General features: G+C 55.5%; 5 protein-coding genes across 5 annotated transcripts; 3 read left to right on the top strand and 2 right to left on the bottom strand.

The window, feature by feature from the left end:
- Positions 1–84: 84 nt before the first annotated feature.
- On the top strand, positions 85–864 carry CYME_CML130C (similar to transcription initiation factor TFIIE beta subunit; the record flags this gene model as incomplete). Its single annotated transcript, XM_005536718.1, has 1 exon — positions 85–864. One exon carries the CDS (start codon positions 85–87, stop codon positions 862–864), a length of 780 nt encoding a protein of 259 aa, XP_005536775.1.
- A 1,957-nt stretch (positions 865–2,821) lies between these two features.
- On the bottom strand, positions 2,822–3,433 carry CYME_CML129C (similar to v-SNARE protein of ER-Golgi docking complex; the record flags this gene model as incomplete). The annotated part of the gene is made up of 1 exon (XM_005536717.1): positions 2,822–3,433. One exon carries the CDS (start codon positions 3,431–3,433, stop codon positions 2,822–2,824), a length of 612 nt encoding a protein of 203 aa, XP_005536774.1.
- A 659-nt stretch (positions 3,434–4,092) lies between these two features.
- CYME_CML128C (tRNA nucleotidyltransferase) lies at positions 4,093–6,351 on the top strand (the record flags this gene model as incomplete). The annotated part of the gene is made up of 1 exon (XM_005536716.1): positions 4,093–6,351. The coding sequence occupies one exon, from the start codon at positions 4,093–4,095 to the stop codon at positions 6,349–6,351; it is 2,259 nt and encodes a 752-aa protein (XP_005536773.1).
- A 1,429-nt stretch (positions 6,352–7,780) lies between these two features.
- Positions 7,781–12,286, bottom strand: CYME_CML127C (hypothetical protein, conserved; the record flags this gene model as incomplete). Its single annotated transcript, XM_005536715.1, has 1 exon — positions 7,781–12,286. One exon carries the CDS (start codon positions 12,284–12,286, stop codon positions 7,781–7,783), a length of 4,506 nt encoding a protein of 1,501 aa, XP_005536772.1.
- Positions 12,287–12,607: 321 nt separating this feature from the next.
- CYME_CML126C (similar to indole-3-glycerol phosphate synthase) lies at positions 12,608–13,747 on the top strand (the record flags this gene model as incomplete). The annotated part of the gene is made up of 1 exon (XM_005536714.1): positions 12,608–13,747. One exon carries the CDS (start codon positions 12,608–12,610, stop codon positions 13,745–13,747), a length of 1,140 nt encoding a protein of 379 aa, XP_005536771.1.
- Between the last annotated feature and the right edge of the window lie 792 nt (positions 13,748–14,539).

The following is a 14,539-nucleotide window of genomic DNA, read 5'->3' as shown; positions in this document are numbered from 1 at the left end:
GGAACCGCACTCCACAGAACCCTACTTGGGCCGTCAATCTCATCAGCTGTATACTGATCGCTGTAGATTAAGCGGCTGACGCCGATGACGCAGTTGACCCGCACCCCACTACCCGGAGACGGCGATATCAACCCGCCTGCTGCGGGCGAAGTCGTTGCGGGTCCCTTTTCAAGTGAACCGCTCGGTGCGCAGCTCCACAAGGTTTTACGGTATCTAAAAAAAGAGCTCAGACCAGTTTCACCTGAAGAGATAGAGGAAGCCCTGCAGATACGCTTGCAACGAGACTCGGAGCTGTGGGTGAACTTGGTCGGGAACCCCCGCGTCTTACTGGAGTCGGACGGGCGCTGGCGCTGGCGCTCGAAATACTATTTGCGTAACCGCGATGATCTGCTGAACTTGCTCAAAACTTCGGTAGAAGGTATTCCAGTTTCGGAACTGCAGGACTCATACCGGGACGCCTTGCGAGATATTCGAGAACTGGCATATGAGCGGAACCCGCCGCTGATACTCGCGTTTCGTCCCAGCGAACACACGAAGGAAGTGATTCTGTTCCCAAATGATCCGACGCTGTACGTCCGCATAAGTGAACAAGTGCGCAAACTCTGGCAAAGTATTCCAATCCCAGATTCCAGCGTTGTGTACGATTACTTGCTCCAGCGCGGTCTGAAGCAAGGAAGCAATCATGAGGCTGTGCGAGCTGCTCTGGCACCGACCGGTGCACAGCGACCACCCCAGCTGAAACGGCGCGCTCGACCCGGTGCGAGGTCATCTGGGTCATCATCCACGAGACGAATACGCTTGACGAATGTGCATCTGGAGGGTACGGGCATAGACCTCTCGCGAGACTATGAACCGTCATCTTGATGCAGCTTTTGGTGCGTGCCTGCAGGGAGCACCGAGGTTGGCGCTCATCTCCAGGACGCAATCCTGACTGGTTGTCGTTCCGATCGGTGAAGCGTACGCGCTGTGAAATGCAGTCTTTGGGCTCTCTTGGAATTCCTGTTGAAGGAGCAAAGGTGTGCGTTCTACAGAGCACAGTCCAATGAGCAAGCGGCGGCGTCGCTGCATCTGCAGAGCCTCGCCCGGGGAGCATGGACACCACCGATCACCGAGGTACCGACCTCATCGCGCTTGCGATGGCTACCCATTAAGCCGCCGTTGAGGAGCAAGCAGCGTTTCGCCGGTGGCGGGATTGCTGATTCTGCCTAGCCTCGCAGCGGTGCGTCAGCGCAACCGATCATCGAGGCATGAACTTCACGAACGAAACTCTGAGCATGACCTGCGTAGCGTATCCAGTACAACGGCTCGTTTCCATGATGATCTTGCGCACTGTACATAGCAAAGCGCTGTTCCTGATATCCCAGAGACTGATGATGGTTTTTTGAAAGAATGCTTCGGCACGATACCAGTCTATGTAACACACCTGATCCGGTTTGAATTCGAGCGTGAAGCTGATGCCTGTCGAGTGACCTGGACGCTGTACTATTCGAGGCTTTCGCAGTGATCGATCATGCGTTCAGATCGGATGATCCAGTTCACGATGCCTCACGTGCTGCTTCGCCGGAAACCCTTGTAGCGTTCGGACGACCCAAAACTTTTATCGTGAATTGGCGAGTAGCAGTTCGTACTGCCGATCTACGGGAATTATGGCCCGGCTCAGGTGCAACCGCCGGAAAGCCGCTGCGTCGCCTCTGGTGCAACAGAGGGAGACTGGTCCACTACGCCGTGAGAAACGCATATGAAGTGTGTGGAATCTTCAGCTGCAGTCGCGGAGCCGGCTGGCTACTGCGTAGCGTCTCTGAGGGGGGGATTGCGTCCCTGACGTCATTGTAGACGCTACCAGAGACTTGCTACGAAAGAGCTGTGATTGAAGCTTTTTCGCACGAAACAACTCATACTTTTATTTGTGCACAGCGCGCATCCGGATGCAGTTCTCAACTCGGCTGTTGACGCTTTCGGACAGTTGCGAGATACGACTTTCCTGAGCACGTTCCATTCTTGCAGCTGTAGCGGATTTGGATACGCCATAACAACATGGTCGTTCCGAGGTGTTCATCGCTGGGCAAGTCAGTGGACACCTCCCAGGAGTAGATTCTTACAGACGCAAGCTCGCCCGCTTGCGTCGTCATGGGATGCCCGCATGCGCTCCGACAAGGGACATGCTCCTTCTGCACGAAACTGGTCATAAGATGCTTCGCAGCGCGCACCTCGATAGCGAACAGACGTCCCTGGTAAAGAGCATACTTCAAAAGACGCATGCTCATCTATATTGGAAACGATTGAAATACAAGTGCTGCTGCTCGCGCTGCGAGTGCCGCTCATTCTCCGGCAACAGATTCCCTATGCAGGGCTCGCACACATGCATCTCATACCGGGGATGCAGCTACAGTTTGCGTTTTGCACCACGGCATCATAAGGACCGAGTACACAGGCACGGCAGCGCCATGCGCGTATATACTTCCACAAAGCGACGAGGCCAATCCTTCCGAGCAGCTCTCGAGTCTCGACGTGTCAAACAATTCGGGCGCTTTTGCAGTCCACTGCCACAGCGCTGTTGCGCTCGTGCGCGTAATGGGCCGACAGCGCATACTTGGAAGAAAACACAGCTTCTAGCAGGAATCAACGCGAGAAACGGGCAAGCGTCGATCCTGTGCAGATTTTGCGGTTTCGGAAAGAGCATGCCGCTCAACGGCATTCCTCGGAGAAGAAGGCCAGTGACCTGCAAGCATCATTGCCGGTCTATTCTAGGTGAGGTTCATACGGCGCTCACCTTCAGCAAACCATGATGCGTATTCTGCTCATTCTTCGAAACCAGCTGCACCTACGACAGGTTGCAACAGCTATTCTGTTTCCGTGCCGTGCGATAAAACATCTTGCTCTGCAATGAAAGATCGTTACTCTTGTCCACCAACTGATCGAGCTTGACGCCGCGCTCCAGTATACTGTCGATAGTTTGATGCAGGGTGGATTTCGTCTCATCGAGATCTTTCTCGATCCGCATTAGAGGATCCGCTTCCACGGGATTTTGGTACCTCTGGAGACGATCCGCGAGGTACGGAAACTCTCGTACTTGGATCGCTTCTGCAGGTACCTGGAGATACTGCGACTCGGGAAAGGTTCGGCGAAACTCATCCAGGACCTGCCCCAGGAGACTAAATGCAACGCGTTGTGGATATTCCGCATCGCATAGCGCAACTGCGATCACGCCATTCACACGAGCGTAAGCGTAACATACGTAGTTCTCGTGATCCACAGATAGGCGCTCTCCGAGTGTGACTCGCTTCGCAATCAGTTTTGCAAAGAAGGCAGCAAACTCGCGTACGCTACTCCGCTGGAAGTAGTTAAAGTCGCTTAGTTCGTAGGCAGCGCTCAGAAGCGTCGGCTCGGTTTCATCACTGCGTCTTCGCAGTATCGTTAGGGCATACAGACGCATCTGGTAGCGTCGCGTTACGGGTGGCCCAACAGGACCAGAAAATAATGTGCAACAGAGGACAGTGACAGGTACGAACTAGTCGCAGCGCGCTAACGCAGATGTTATCCCCAACCGAGCGGCTCGTTCAACGTACCCAGTGCGTACGAGCGAGCAGACCTCAAAAGTATCTGCTGCTGCGCAACCGAGTCGTTCGTGAAAGCGTTGTGCGAGTAATACGCCCAATAGCAAGCGTAACTCGGAGGCTGCAAGCGCACTGCCTGACGGGAAACTTATTTGGAGCTTGGTCTGCAGTACACTTCGGTGTAAAGTCCGGGGGAATGAAGCAAAACGGTCGCAAAGCTCCTTTCTTTCTAAAACTCTGTGTTCAGAGAGAGGTTGTGTTTCCTCGTGACCGAGTACGAATGTGCTTGACAAGTTCCGCGCTTAAGAAGCCTTTTATTCGTGTCAAAAGGTCTACGTGCTCGTGAACGATCCCAAGGGTGCCTGAAACGTCCAGTGCTCAAAACGTCCGTTTGTCCAGGCGTTGAAAGCCAACGGTGGATGTCGCGGCTGGAAACGGGTCAAGGCCAACGGCTCGAATGCCGTCAAGAGTTCCCTGTGCTCTGCTGTTCTCTGGGCTTGTTTGGGCCGGCAGTCGGGCTAGTTCGTGAGCAATTTGAATGCACTCTGCTCTGGGTAGAGCGTTGCAACGTTTGGAAAGCGGCACAGATAGCAGCGGTTCCAGAGGGAGACTGGCCCGAGCGATTATTCAACGAGCACAAACACCTCTGGCTCTGCAGCAGGCCAGTGGAAACAGCGTTTGGACGAGCCCCAAGAGAGGCGTGTCTCGGTTCACGGAAACGCTGACCTCTCAGTTGGTCCCCCGGCGACCTGAAACACCTTTGAATCCTCAGCAGGTGAGCGGAAACATCTCTTGGCCGAGAACCAAACATAGCGAGTACCGCTCTGAGGAGACACACGCAGTGGCTACGACTCGTGTGCTGCGTGGCTTACCCACCCGAGTCGTTCCGTTCATTTCAAGCGTTTCACTACGAAACGCACAGCACCAGCACCACCGCCAGCACCAGCAGCAGCATCAGCAGCGGCAGGTGCTGTCGCTACCGAAGCAAACGCCACGAGTCGTGGCGTGGGTCTTCCGTGATACCGCTTTTAGCATACCAGTTCATCGCGAGACGCATACGACGCAGTGCTGCTTCCTCATACCGGGGTTCCGCAACTTGTCTCTCCACAATCTTCCACGAAAGCGTCTCCTGTGTAGTTCCATAGCAACCAGAAGCGCTCATCGGTTCCGGAAGACCTGGTTGCAACTGCGGTGTCTCGCTGCGTTCGAAAACCAAACCCGCCCAATGCAACGTGTTTCAGGAACTGAACGGAACTTGAACCGTCCGTTGCTCGTGCAGATCGAGCTCAGTTCTATTGAACAACAAATCTTCTCTCTGCTGCTCGAAGTGAATACATCCTATCGCCTTGGCTGCACGCTGCGAGTCGCCGGAGGCTGGGTTCGCGACAAGTTGCTCGGTATCTGCGCAGACCAGATAGACCTTGATATCGCACTCGACAACATGCTCGGAAGGGAGTTTGCAGAGCGCGTAGACGCTTTCCTCGCTGAGCGCGGTCAGAAGCAAGGGTCCGTTCACGTGATCCGCGTGAACCCTGCGCAAAGCAAGCACCTAGAGACTGCCCGTATGCGTCTCTTTGATCACTGGATCGACTTTGTGAACCTGCGGAAGGAATCGTATGCTGCCGACTCGCGTATTCCCTCGATGGCGATCGGCACCCCCGAGGAGGACGCCTTTCGCAGGGACCTCACGATCAATACCCTCTTCTACAACATCAACACGAAGCAGGTGGAAGACTGGACTCGGATGGGGCTTACGGATCTGGCTGCCGGGCTGATCCGTACACCCCTGCCACCGTTGACGACTTTCTTGGAGGACCCTTTGCGAGCCTTGCGAGCAGTTCGCTTTGCAAGTCGATTCGGCTTCACCGTCGTACCGGAGGTTCTGGAGGCGGCCTCTAGCCCCCGGGTTCGAGAGGCGCTCCTCAGCAAGGTGAGTCGCGAGCGTATCGCAACGGAGCTGGAACTGATGTTGGGAGGCCCGCAACCCGTGATGGCACTTTCGCTGTTGTTTGACATGGGCCTGGCAAAGTGCCTCTTTCCGCTGCCGCCGTCGATTCCTGAATCCGCCTATCCCGACCGTTGGACAGAGCTTGCACTCACGCGAGTGCAGCGACTGGAGCGCTTCGGTAGCGTTTGGCTCAAGGAGGGTATTGAACTTTGGCAGCAGGACGGAACTCGACAGATGCTACTTCTGGGAGCCTGCCTCAGTCCCTTGTTCGATATCTCCTATGTAATCAAAAGGGATCAACGCTGCTCTGTTGTGTTTTACATACTGCATGATGCGCTGCGCGTACAACAACAGAAGAAGAAAGCGATTCTCAGCATGCTATCCGCGTGCAGCAAGATTAGGACACTCGTGCTGCAGCCGCTCGCTTGGAATGAGCGATCCTGTCGGGTTGAAGTAGGACTCCTGATTCGATCGCTTGGTTCCTGGTGGCAAGCAGCGCTGCTCCTTCAGCTGGCTTTGGACGAGCGGCTCGATTCTGGCGCATCAATGGCTAGCGCAGCTGCTTCGACAGAGTCCACCGCTTCAGAGACACCCATCGTGCAGCAGTATCTCGTGTTTCGTGACAAGATCAAGGAGACCGGCTTGGATCGAGCTTGCGAGCTGCAACCACTTCTTGATGGTCACGCAGTACGTCGTTTACTTCCTGGACTGCCCGTCGGACCTCTGCTTGGGGAAATCATGGAATTCCAGATCGAGGAGCAGCTAGCAAATCCGGCACTGACGCCAACGGAATGTGCATCGCTTCTTCAGAAGCGCTATCAAGCATACAGGGAAAACAAGCGGAATTGAGTGTTTTCGGACACAGTGTCCGGTTCCGGAGCATTGTACAGCATACAGGGAGAAGAACAGACTTAATCTTGATATGCTAGGATAGAGATTTTTCGTCAGCAGCGCTTTCCAGTATTTAGGGGAAAAAAGTGGACTAGAACGTGAATGTTCTCGGATACATATTCGTCGTCGGCTGCACGCTGAAGCGTATAAGGGAAAAGAACGCGACGTGATTGGTGTTGGTTATAGAAAACACCTCAGCAGGATGATGCTCTCAACATAGCAAAGCGGCACTCTTGCTCCGGAGTATCTATGTGTCTGTTGCCAGAAAAGCAATTGGTGAGGCTTGAGTTATTTTCTTCATGGATCGTTTCGCAGAGAGCAGGGCGCATCGTGTTGTAGCGTCGCAGCGTGCTGCAGTCACGAGAGCGCTTCTGGAAGCTTGCCACTTTTTTCTTAATATCAGCGTGCTTTCTACCCGCGGTGATGTCTTGCGCCTGGCGAGCTGCAATGGAGCACAACTGACGTCACAGGTGTCGAACGATGCGTACGATAGTGAAACGAGTCTCGTTTCGTTATCGCCCGCAACGGACGTGTGCCTTTGAAGAGCCACAATGAACAACGCTGCTTCGCGAATGTGGTGCCACAGGTTCTTCTAAGAGAGACCTGCCTGCACTATCTGTGCAGCACTCCTTGTCATTCGTACCTCGCCGGAATCCCAGCGCCCAGGAAGATACCTGGATTCGAGGCGGAATACTCATGAGGCACTCAAGCGCCGGTGGACACAAGTTCGGAACGTCAGCTCGCGTCACCCGAGGACAACAACAATGACCGAACGTTAAACTTGTGGTCGTTCGTCTCGAAATGGGCACACCCGGTGCTCATACAACCGTCGGTGGACCTGCACCCATCGAGGTCGGTGCACAGGACTCGGTATCCCGTATCCGAGTCGTTGTCCCGCGCAGGGTATCCAAGAAGGCACTGCATCTCGCGACAAGGATGGACGAGGGTAGCTCATACGCAGAACGCAAGAACAAACGAACTCACTTAGGCAAGCAGCCCGCGAAGTGCACCTCTTCGATGGCTTTCGTCTCGACGTTTTTTTTCTGGATGGAGAACCTGCGGCCTTGAGGTATTCTTTACAGGCTCGGTGGCTGCGCTAGGTTTCGCTCGAGCGAGTGCAGGTTTGCGCTCGAGCCGCACACCACTATGCAAACAACGTCCCAGACTGGGTTCAGAGACCGTATCCCCAGCCTTTGGAGCAGTCTCGGGTAATCCGATTCGTTTGCCGAGCGCGTGCTGTTCCCAGAAGGACCCGTGTCTGATGCAACTGAACCTGACCGTCGATGTGCTCTGCTCGTACCAGTGCAAGCTTTAGACAGTCATGGTATGCCAGTGCGCGAACGGTGCCAAGATACGCGCAACCTGGTATCTCCAAGACACCGCAAAACTAGAGCGCTTGCTGAAGCGCCCCTAGCAATGCGCTCATACTTGGTTCATCAAACTTGCGCAGTGCAAGCAGGTATGGCTCCTGGTAATGAGGATGGCTTTGGAGTACCAGGTAAATTCGCTGCCCATGCAGCAAAAGAGTATCAAGAATGAGCCCGAGACTGGGATAGTCCACGTCGTACGCGGCCTGCGCGAGTCGTTTCAGGTAGATCAGCGATGGAATGCTTATCGCCAAGGCAGTTGCTGCGTCAGCGGCAAAGTCATGGCGACAACGCATACCAGTGGTGTGATCAGTGCCAGTGCCAACATCATTTCCATGGTCATCGCGATCATTCCTACAATGATCAACAGCAGCGGCAGTTTTCTGCACGTTCTTGGCTGCATGTTCCAGACTCGGGTTGAGAGCTTGCAGTCTTCGCCGGGTCGCCTCGAGTTCCGATAACAGGACATGTTGCTTTTCTCGTGCATGCTGGATATCCAGTATGGCGCGCTGGACGGCTGCTGATGATGGCGTACCAACCCGGAACTGTTGCCGTGCTGAAGTGATACCCAGGTACAAGTCGCGAAACTCCCGGTGACTGGTGGAGTTGCGACGCAACCACTCGGTCAGCGAGAAACCCAACCGCTCAGCAAGCACACACAGCCGATAGAGCTCGAATCGCCAGAGCAGTTCCGTTGCGTACGTAAACAACGACGTTTCCGCCATTCGGAAAAACTGGTGATCCACTCCCGATTCTACGAGTTGACCGGAGACTTTCCCAGCACGCGAGGCGCTCTGCCCTGCGGTGTGGTCTCGTTTCTCGGAACGGGCAGCTCCGCCTTGCGGAATGTGTGCTGAGGCATGTTCGCGAGCGGAACAACTCCCGGATGACATGACTTCATCAGCGGATATCCTAGCCAGGTAACCCATCAGTTCCCTGGCGAGTGCGTCATCCTCACAACTCAATGCAGCCTGGAACAGTCGCAGCGCTTGAAAGGCACTCGCTTGCAATCCGTGAAGCTCCTGAAGCACAATGAGCAGACAAGCTGCCGTACGCAGGCGGCCACTAAGGAAGCACTGTTCAAGAAGGGCAGTGGGTTCGCCAACCAGCGCAAAAAGCGACGGCCACTTGTATGCCTCGGTTTTGCGAGCGCAGTGCACCACAATGTCCTCGTATTCACCGAACTTGCGAAGCATACGCACGACACGCAGGGAAAGCTGTTCTTGGTCGTCCCCTTTTGGTTTCGACTCCGCTACTGCTGTGCGATACAGGAGCCATTCCAGCGCATCCATGAACTGCGGCTGCTGGGCGTTTCGCAAAGCAACGTGTGTGACGCCGAGATCGTCAGCACCATCTTCTAACAGCAATTTCAGGATCATCGGGAGTACGGGCCACGCTTTCAGGGATGCCTCGTAGAGAAACGGTTGCCCGTCAAGGTCGGCAAGGTCCCAGTAGCGCACACGAGTTGCCGTGACCCCGACCAGGGCATCGATGGAGCTCATCATACCACATAGAAAGGTTTCCGCATCAAACTCGATGCAATGTCGCAGTGTGAAACGTGCGCTGCTCATGGCATAGACTCCGTTTGCTGTGCTGACCCAAAGCGCAGGCTGAGGCACCGAGTGTCGTTTCCGCAAGTCAGCGGTGAACCAGTAACGGATGACCGCGCTCGCAAGCACGTCCTCTGCTTGGGTCAGGGGATCCACAATAAACAGTGTCCCACGACTGCCTAGGACTAGGAGCATGCTTCGGGGAATGCCGTCCGGAGCCTGAGACAGTGCGCTGTGTTCGCGACTCGCGTCCAAAGGACTCGTCATGCTGCCCGAGTCAGCAGACGGTGGCGAATGCTGCGTCGAAAACGGCTGGTCAGCTCGCGAGCTCGCCAGCGATTCTGCGGTTTCTGTAGCCGCTCTGTGAGGCTTACTCAGCAGAATCGAGCCAGGCCATGCACCGAATGGAAGCAGAAAAGCGTGCTCTGTTTCTCCGCCCTGCGACAGGACCCGTGAAGGTAGCACTCGAAAGGATTCGAGCCACTCTCCGTCAACACTGGTCTGCTGGATGCCGTAGTCCACACGAAGAGGCAGAGAATGGACAAAGCGCCAGTCTACGGAACTGCTCCAAGGCCGCCGCTGCTCCCAGCTGAACCTGTAGACTCGCATCACAGAGTCGCTATTGTATACCCATACGATTCCGGACTCTAGGACATCAATCTTCAAAGGACGGTGGCGGAAACGCAGCGGTTTCGATAACCGCTCTTCACCTAGCTTACTGCGATGGAAAACACGAAGCGTATAAGAACTCGTCTTCCGTGCCGACATTCTCGAGTCGGCATCATCGATTTGCGCAAGCACGTTAGTAGGTGCATAGTACCTGAAACGTTCTTCTTTGAGAAGCTCATAGGGTGCATCTTCTCGCCAAATTGTTAGCAGGAACGGCCCCAGCCAAGCGAGGCCGATGCAGATGCCCGCTGCACCGCGTACAGTTGGCTCCGTCCAGCGCCAGCGTCGACGCTGAGGGTTCCAGAGCGCTACCCCACTTGTTCCAGAAACCGCGAGAAACGATGACGCAGCCTGCCAGGCAACATGGCGAATCGGCCAGGCTCGTCGCAAATACGCTTCGTCAAGCGTCATCCAGTGCCACCCGGTAGCCGTGGAGCGACGCCCATGCACAACACCTTCAGCGCACTGTTGGAGCAATAGTTGTGCGACCTGTGCACCTAAGGTTCGGTAATCTGCACACTCCCGCTGGATAGAGACGATACCCACCGCATCGTCCGTGACAGCACATGCGGTTGGATAGATGCGGTTACCTTCCCAGACACTGGAGCCTCCAAACTCTCCCGTCAGGCGCAGCAGAGGAAGTACGCCAAAGAGCGCTGCGTTCGCGTTCGGAGCCTCTCCTGCAAACTGTACAAAAATCGATAATCCTGTAGGATGCCAGTGCACTGAACGGACACGTAGCGGGTCCTGCTCGGGAGTAGCGGGAACCGCAACTGCAGACAGGCGTTTCTGCGACTGCGACTGCGACTGCGGTCCTATCCAGCTGCTGGAGCTGAACAGTCGACAGCCGTGGCGACTCCATATCGCCAGGCCTCGCTCATCCCAGGCGAGTGCGAAAGCCTCACCGTCTGGGGCCCAGGAAAGTGACCTGACGCGTCGAGTGACTTGGGCAGCGTGCTGCTGCCCCGGAGCGCCCGAGCAAACCGACTCGAGCGCCATGGACTCCAGGTGGTGCACACGAACACTGCCGTCTGCCATGCCTAAGCCAACGAGTCCGTGCCGCGGCTCCAAGGCGACGCAACATAAACCAGGATATCGATAGAAACGAACGCTCGGGGCTGCACAATGTGGTCGACAGTATCCTCCACAATCGAGCTGGAGGAGCACCAACCATTGTTGCTGGAAACACAGGACTCCTAAACGCAGCTGTTGATCGTAGTGCACGTGTACCTCTCTGGAGGAAATGGAAATATCCTCGAGGAGTAGCTGCTCGTCTGTGAGGGTCTCCCCAAAGATTTCGACCTTCCATATGGTGCTCGCGTTCCAGCTGATGCACTCGACCCAGCCGCTTGCGCTGGCTACGATCACCCCCGCTGGACATGCTGTCATCGCTAGTGCATGTGACGTCAAAGAGGCGTCCTCCTTGGCAACCGACAATGCCACCGATGCGACATGTTCCAAAGCAAGCGTCCAAGTGCACCGAATATGATCAGTGTGCAGGGACTCGTCCAGAGGCTGCGCCTGTGACGTGTTCCGCGCCTCGGCACTTGGCTGGATGCCGCTGATAGCACCCCCGTCAGCTTTATCTGGACGCCAATCGTCTACCTCTACAGCTGCGTCGTCGTCAGCGAGTTTCCACCATGGGCGCAGTGCTTCCTCGGGGCTCGCTGGGGCGTCCTTCGCCGACAGGGTCAGCAGCAGCACAATGCCCTTCTCCGTGAGCAGTGCAACACTGGCACTAAGGCCGATTCCAGAGAGCCGAGATGGGCACGATGGGCCCCACAGAGCCTGTCGAATTCGACCATATCGTGAAAGTTGTAATTCTTGATCCGTAAAGTGGCTAACCGGCTGAAGTATGCGCTCAGCGAGCCAGATGGACATTGCATCGGTGCTGGCAACCAGCAGCAACGTTTCAGAAAATAGTGCCAGTGCCGCTGCGGACTGCCACGGTGTTCGCTGGTCGCTTCCGCTTGCGAGGAACGCTCCGAATACGCTTCCGCTAGTTTCCTCGCCTGTGCGACGTCTTGTCGCTGTGGTTGGCGCTTTCCATAGCAGACGACTCCAAATAGAATCAGGAACCGCGTCCGTTGCATGCGTTGGCGCTGACTGCTCTGAACAAACTGCACCTGCTTCATTTCGTCGGTGGACGGGGCAGTTGTCTTCCCCGTTCTGTCCCCGATACGCATGCCACGAACGTGGTCCCAAGTCAAGACTTACCGGAGAGCCAGCAGTAGAGGCCGGTGTTCCGGTCCCGCTGGTGGCTACCGCGACGTACGTTCGCGCACTCCCTTGCACAAAGTACGGCATCTACCGCATAGGCCACCAGCCTACCAGACGTACAGATACAAACTCTCCTGTTTTCAGAGGTTCTGTGAACGTTCTACAAGCGAGACGGAAAGCGGGATCCACGGCTCCTGAAAAGCGCACTGGAAACGCGACAGACGCTCTCCTCGCTCCAGCTGTGGGCGTCATGCTCGCCACGAGGCGCCTGGCTTGACGCGTTTCATTGCAGAACGAAACGACCCGGTCGCACGCTTGTGTGGGACCTGACAAGCGAACGCGCTTCCTTGCTACATTGTAACGGGTATTTTATGTCGCTCAAGAGCGTATGACTGTGCACGCAGCCTCATGAACACCTTACAACACCGAGCCTCACCTGCTTTTGCGGTTACCAGCGCTGGTCTGGTCGGAGCTCGGCCTGCCCGGAAAGCACACCGACACTGCGTAACGCTGTGTCCAACAGACCCCAAAGGTGTCGGAGCGTGTTTTCGGATACGATTCCATAAGCGAACTTGTTCTTTGCGAGCTGGACAAGAGCGAGGCACCCTCATGATGACAGAGCCCCTTGCGGCGCAACAGGAGGAGCTAGTGGACTGGCTGCCTGCTGGTGCGCTCGAAAAGGACGTCATGCGCAAGTTCGAGTACGTGCGCGATGAACTGAGCAATAGAGAGCCCCTGTCGTTTCGATTAAGCTACATGTCAGAGGCACCGTCGCGAGATATCCGTGCCAAGTTGCGAAGACGTCGCGGTCGTCTCTCCGTGGTGGTCGACCTCAAGCGACGTTCAGCAACCTCTGAACCTGCGCGAGAGTTTCACGCCTTGAATATGTACGCCGCTGCCGAGATACTTTCGGATCTAAGAGCGGAAATACCACTTGGAAGCAAATTTGGACTCGACGGGATTATGGTTAGCGTCGATTCGGAACTCTACGATCAAGACTGTGCAAGTCTATCAGACTTTGCGCGCCACTGGAGGTATTTTCACCGAGAGGACCCGAGCACAGCACCCCCTATCATCTACAAGGACATTATCGTCCACGAACTGCAGCTGGCGGAGGCCGCAGAGGCCGGTGCCAAGGCCGCCTGTTTGGTCGCCGGTGCATGCCTGCCGGACCTCGAGAAACTCCTGAACGCGGCATACATTCTCGGGATGGAGGTGCTCGTAGAGGTCCATACGGAAGAGGAGCTGCAGTACGCTTTCGAGGCAGGAGCCGGTATCTACGTGTTTACGGATGTGGATCGCGCTCGTCGACGAGTTGTTAAGGGTCGCGCTGTTGACTTGATGGACAAGTACCGGGTAGATTTGCGCAACGCTGGAGCAGTGTGCCTCGGCAGTGGACGCATTGAGACGCTTGAACAAGTTGAACAGTTACGTGACGTTGGCGCCGACGGCATCGTTATCGGTGGCAAGCTCATGGCTTCGATCGCAAGAGGCGATGTGGAAGCGCTCGCCAGTGTCCTGCACTCGCTCCTCGTTGCGGATCTGTAAAGATTCGATGCGCTCTGAAGCGCTGGGAATTCGATCACATGCCCATATCTGTTGCGAATAAGGCACGTTGACAGTAAGCGAGATGATGGGCATTTCCATTCACTCGTTCCATGTGTGATGGTGCCGGGTACATTGTTCCATGCGAGCGGTTACTGATGTGCGGGTGTATGTGTGTGTGGCACGTGTGCCTGCCGGGTTTTCGACGAGAGCGTCGTCGCAGATACGCGATGCAATGTATTCCAGTCGAGGCCGCAGCTCGATGCGTCCTCACATTGGACAGTGTCTCGGAGTGTGTGTGTGTGTGTGTGTGTGCGCATGTCTTCACGATTCAGTCTGCGTTCTGCAGTAGTCGCCATTCGGAAACTCGCGTTTACTGAATAGGTATCTCGGTTACAAGTCCGCGTCACTGGCTTCTTGGTATTCGATGCCTGTAAGCGCGTCTTGATGGCGACCTGGCCCAGCGAGCTGGACTTGCAATGGACTCCTTGTGCCGGTTCCGAAAAATCCATACAATCAGATTCATAACCATTGCATCAAGGTCAATGTCTCTGTGTGCGGACGTGCTATCTCTCGGCGCCTTGGCTCATGCTTGCTGTGTATGATTCATTCTCCTCGGCATTTAGCGCGGCTCTTCCAAATTTTCAATGTCTCTCTAGCGGGAACCAAGAGACTTTCCATCGATCACCTCAAATGGGAGAAATGTTCTCAGGGCGAAATCATATCCAGCAGCAGGATTGCGATATCAGCGAACATTTCCGGGATCGCGCGGCACCCTTGCAAACACAATGCAAG

Source organism: Cyanidioschyzon merolae, chromosome 12 (assembly GCF_000091205.1).
Source record: "Cyanidioschyzon merolae strain 10D DNA, chromosome 12, complete genome".
Classification (NCBI taxonomy): domain Eukaryota; phylum Rhodophyta; class Bangiophyceae; order Cyanidiales; family Cyanidiaceae; genus Cyanidioschyzon; species Cyanidioschyzon merolae.
This window is presented reverse-complemented; position numbering and strand designations above follow the sequence as displayed.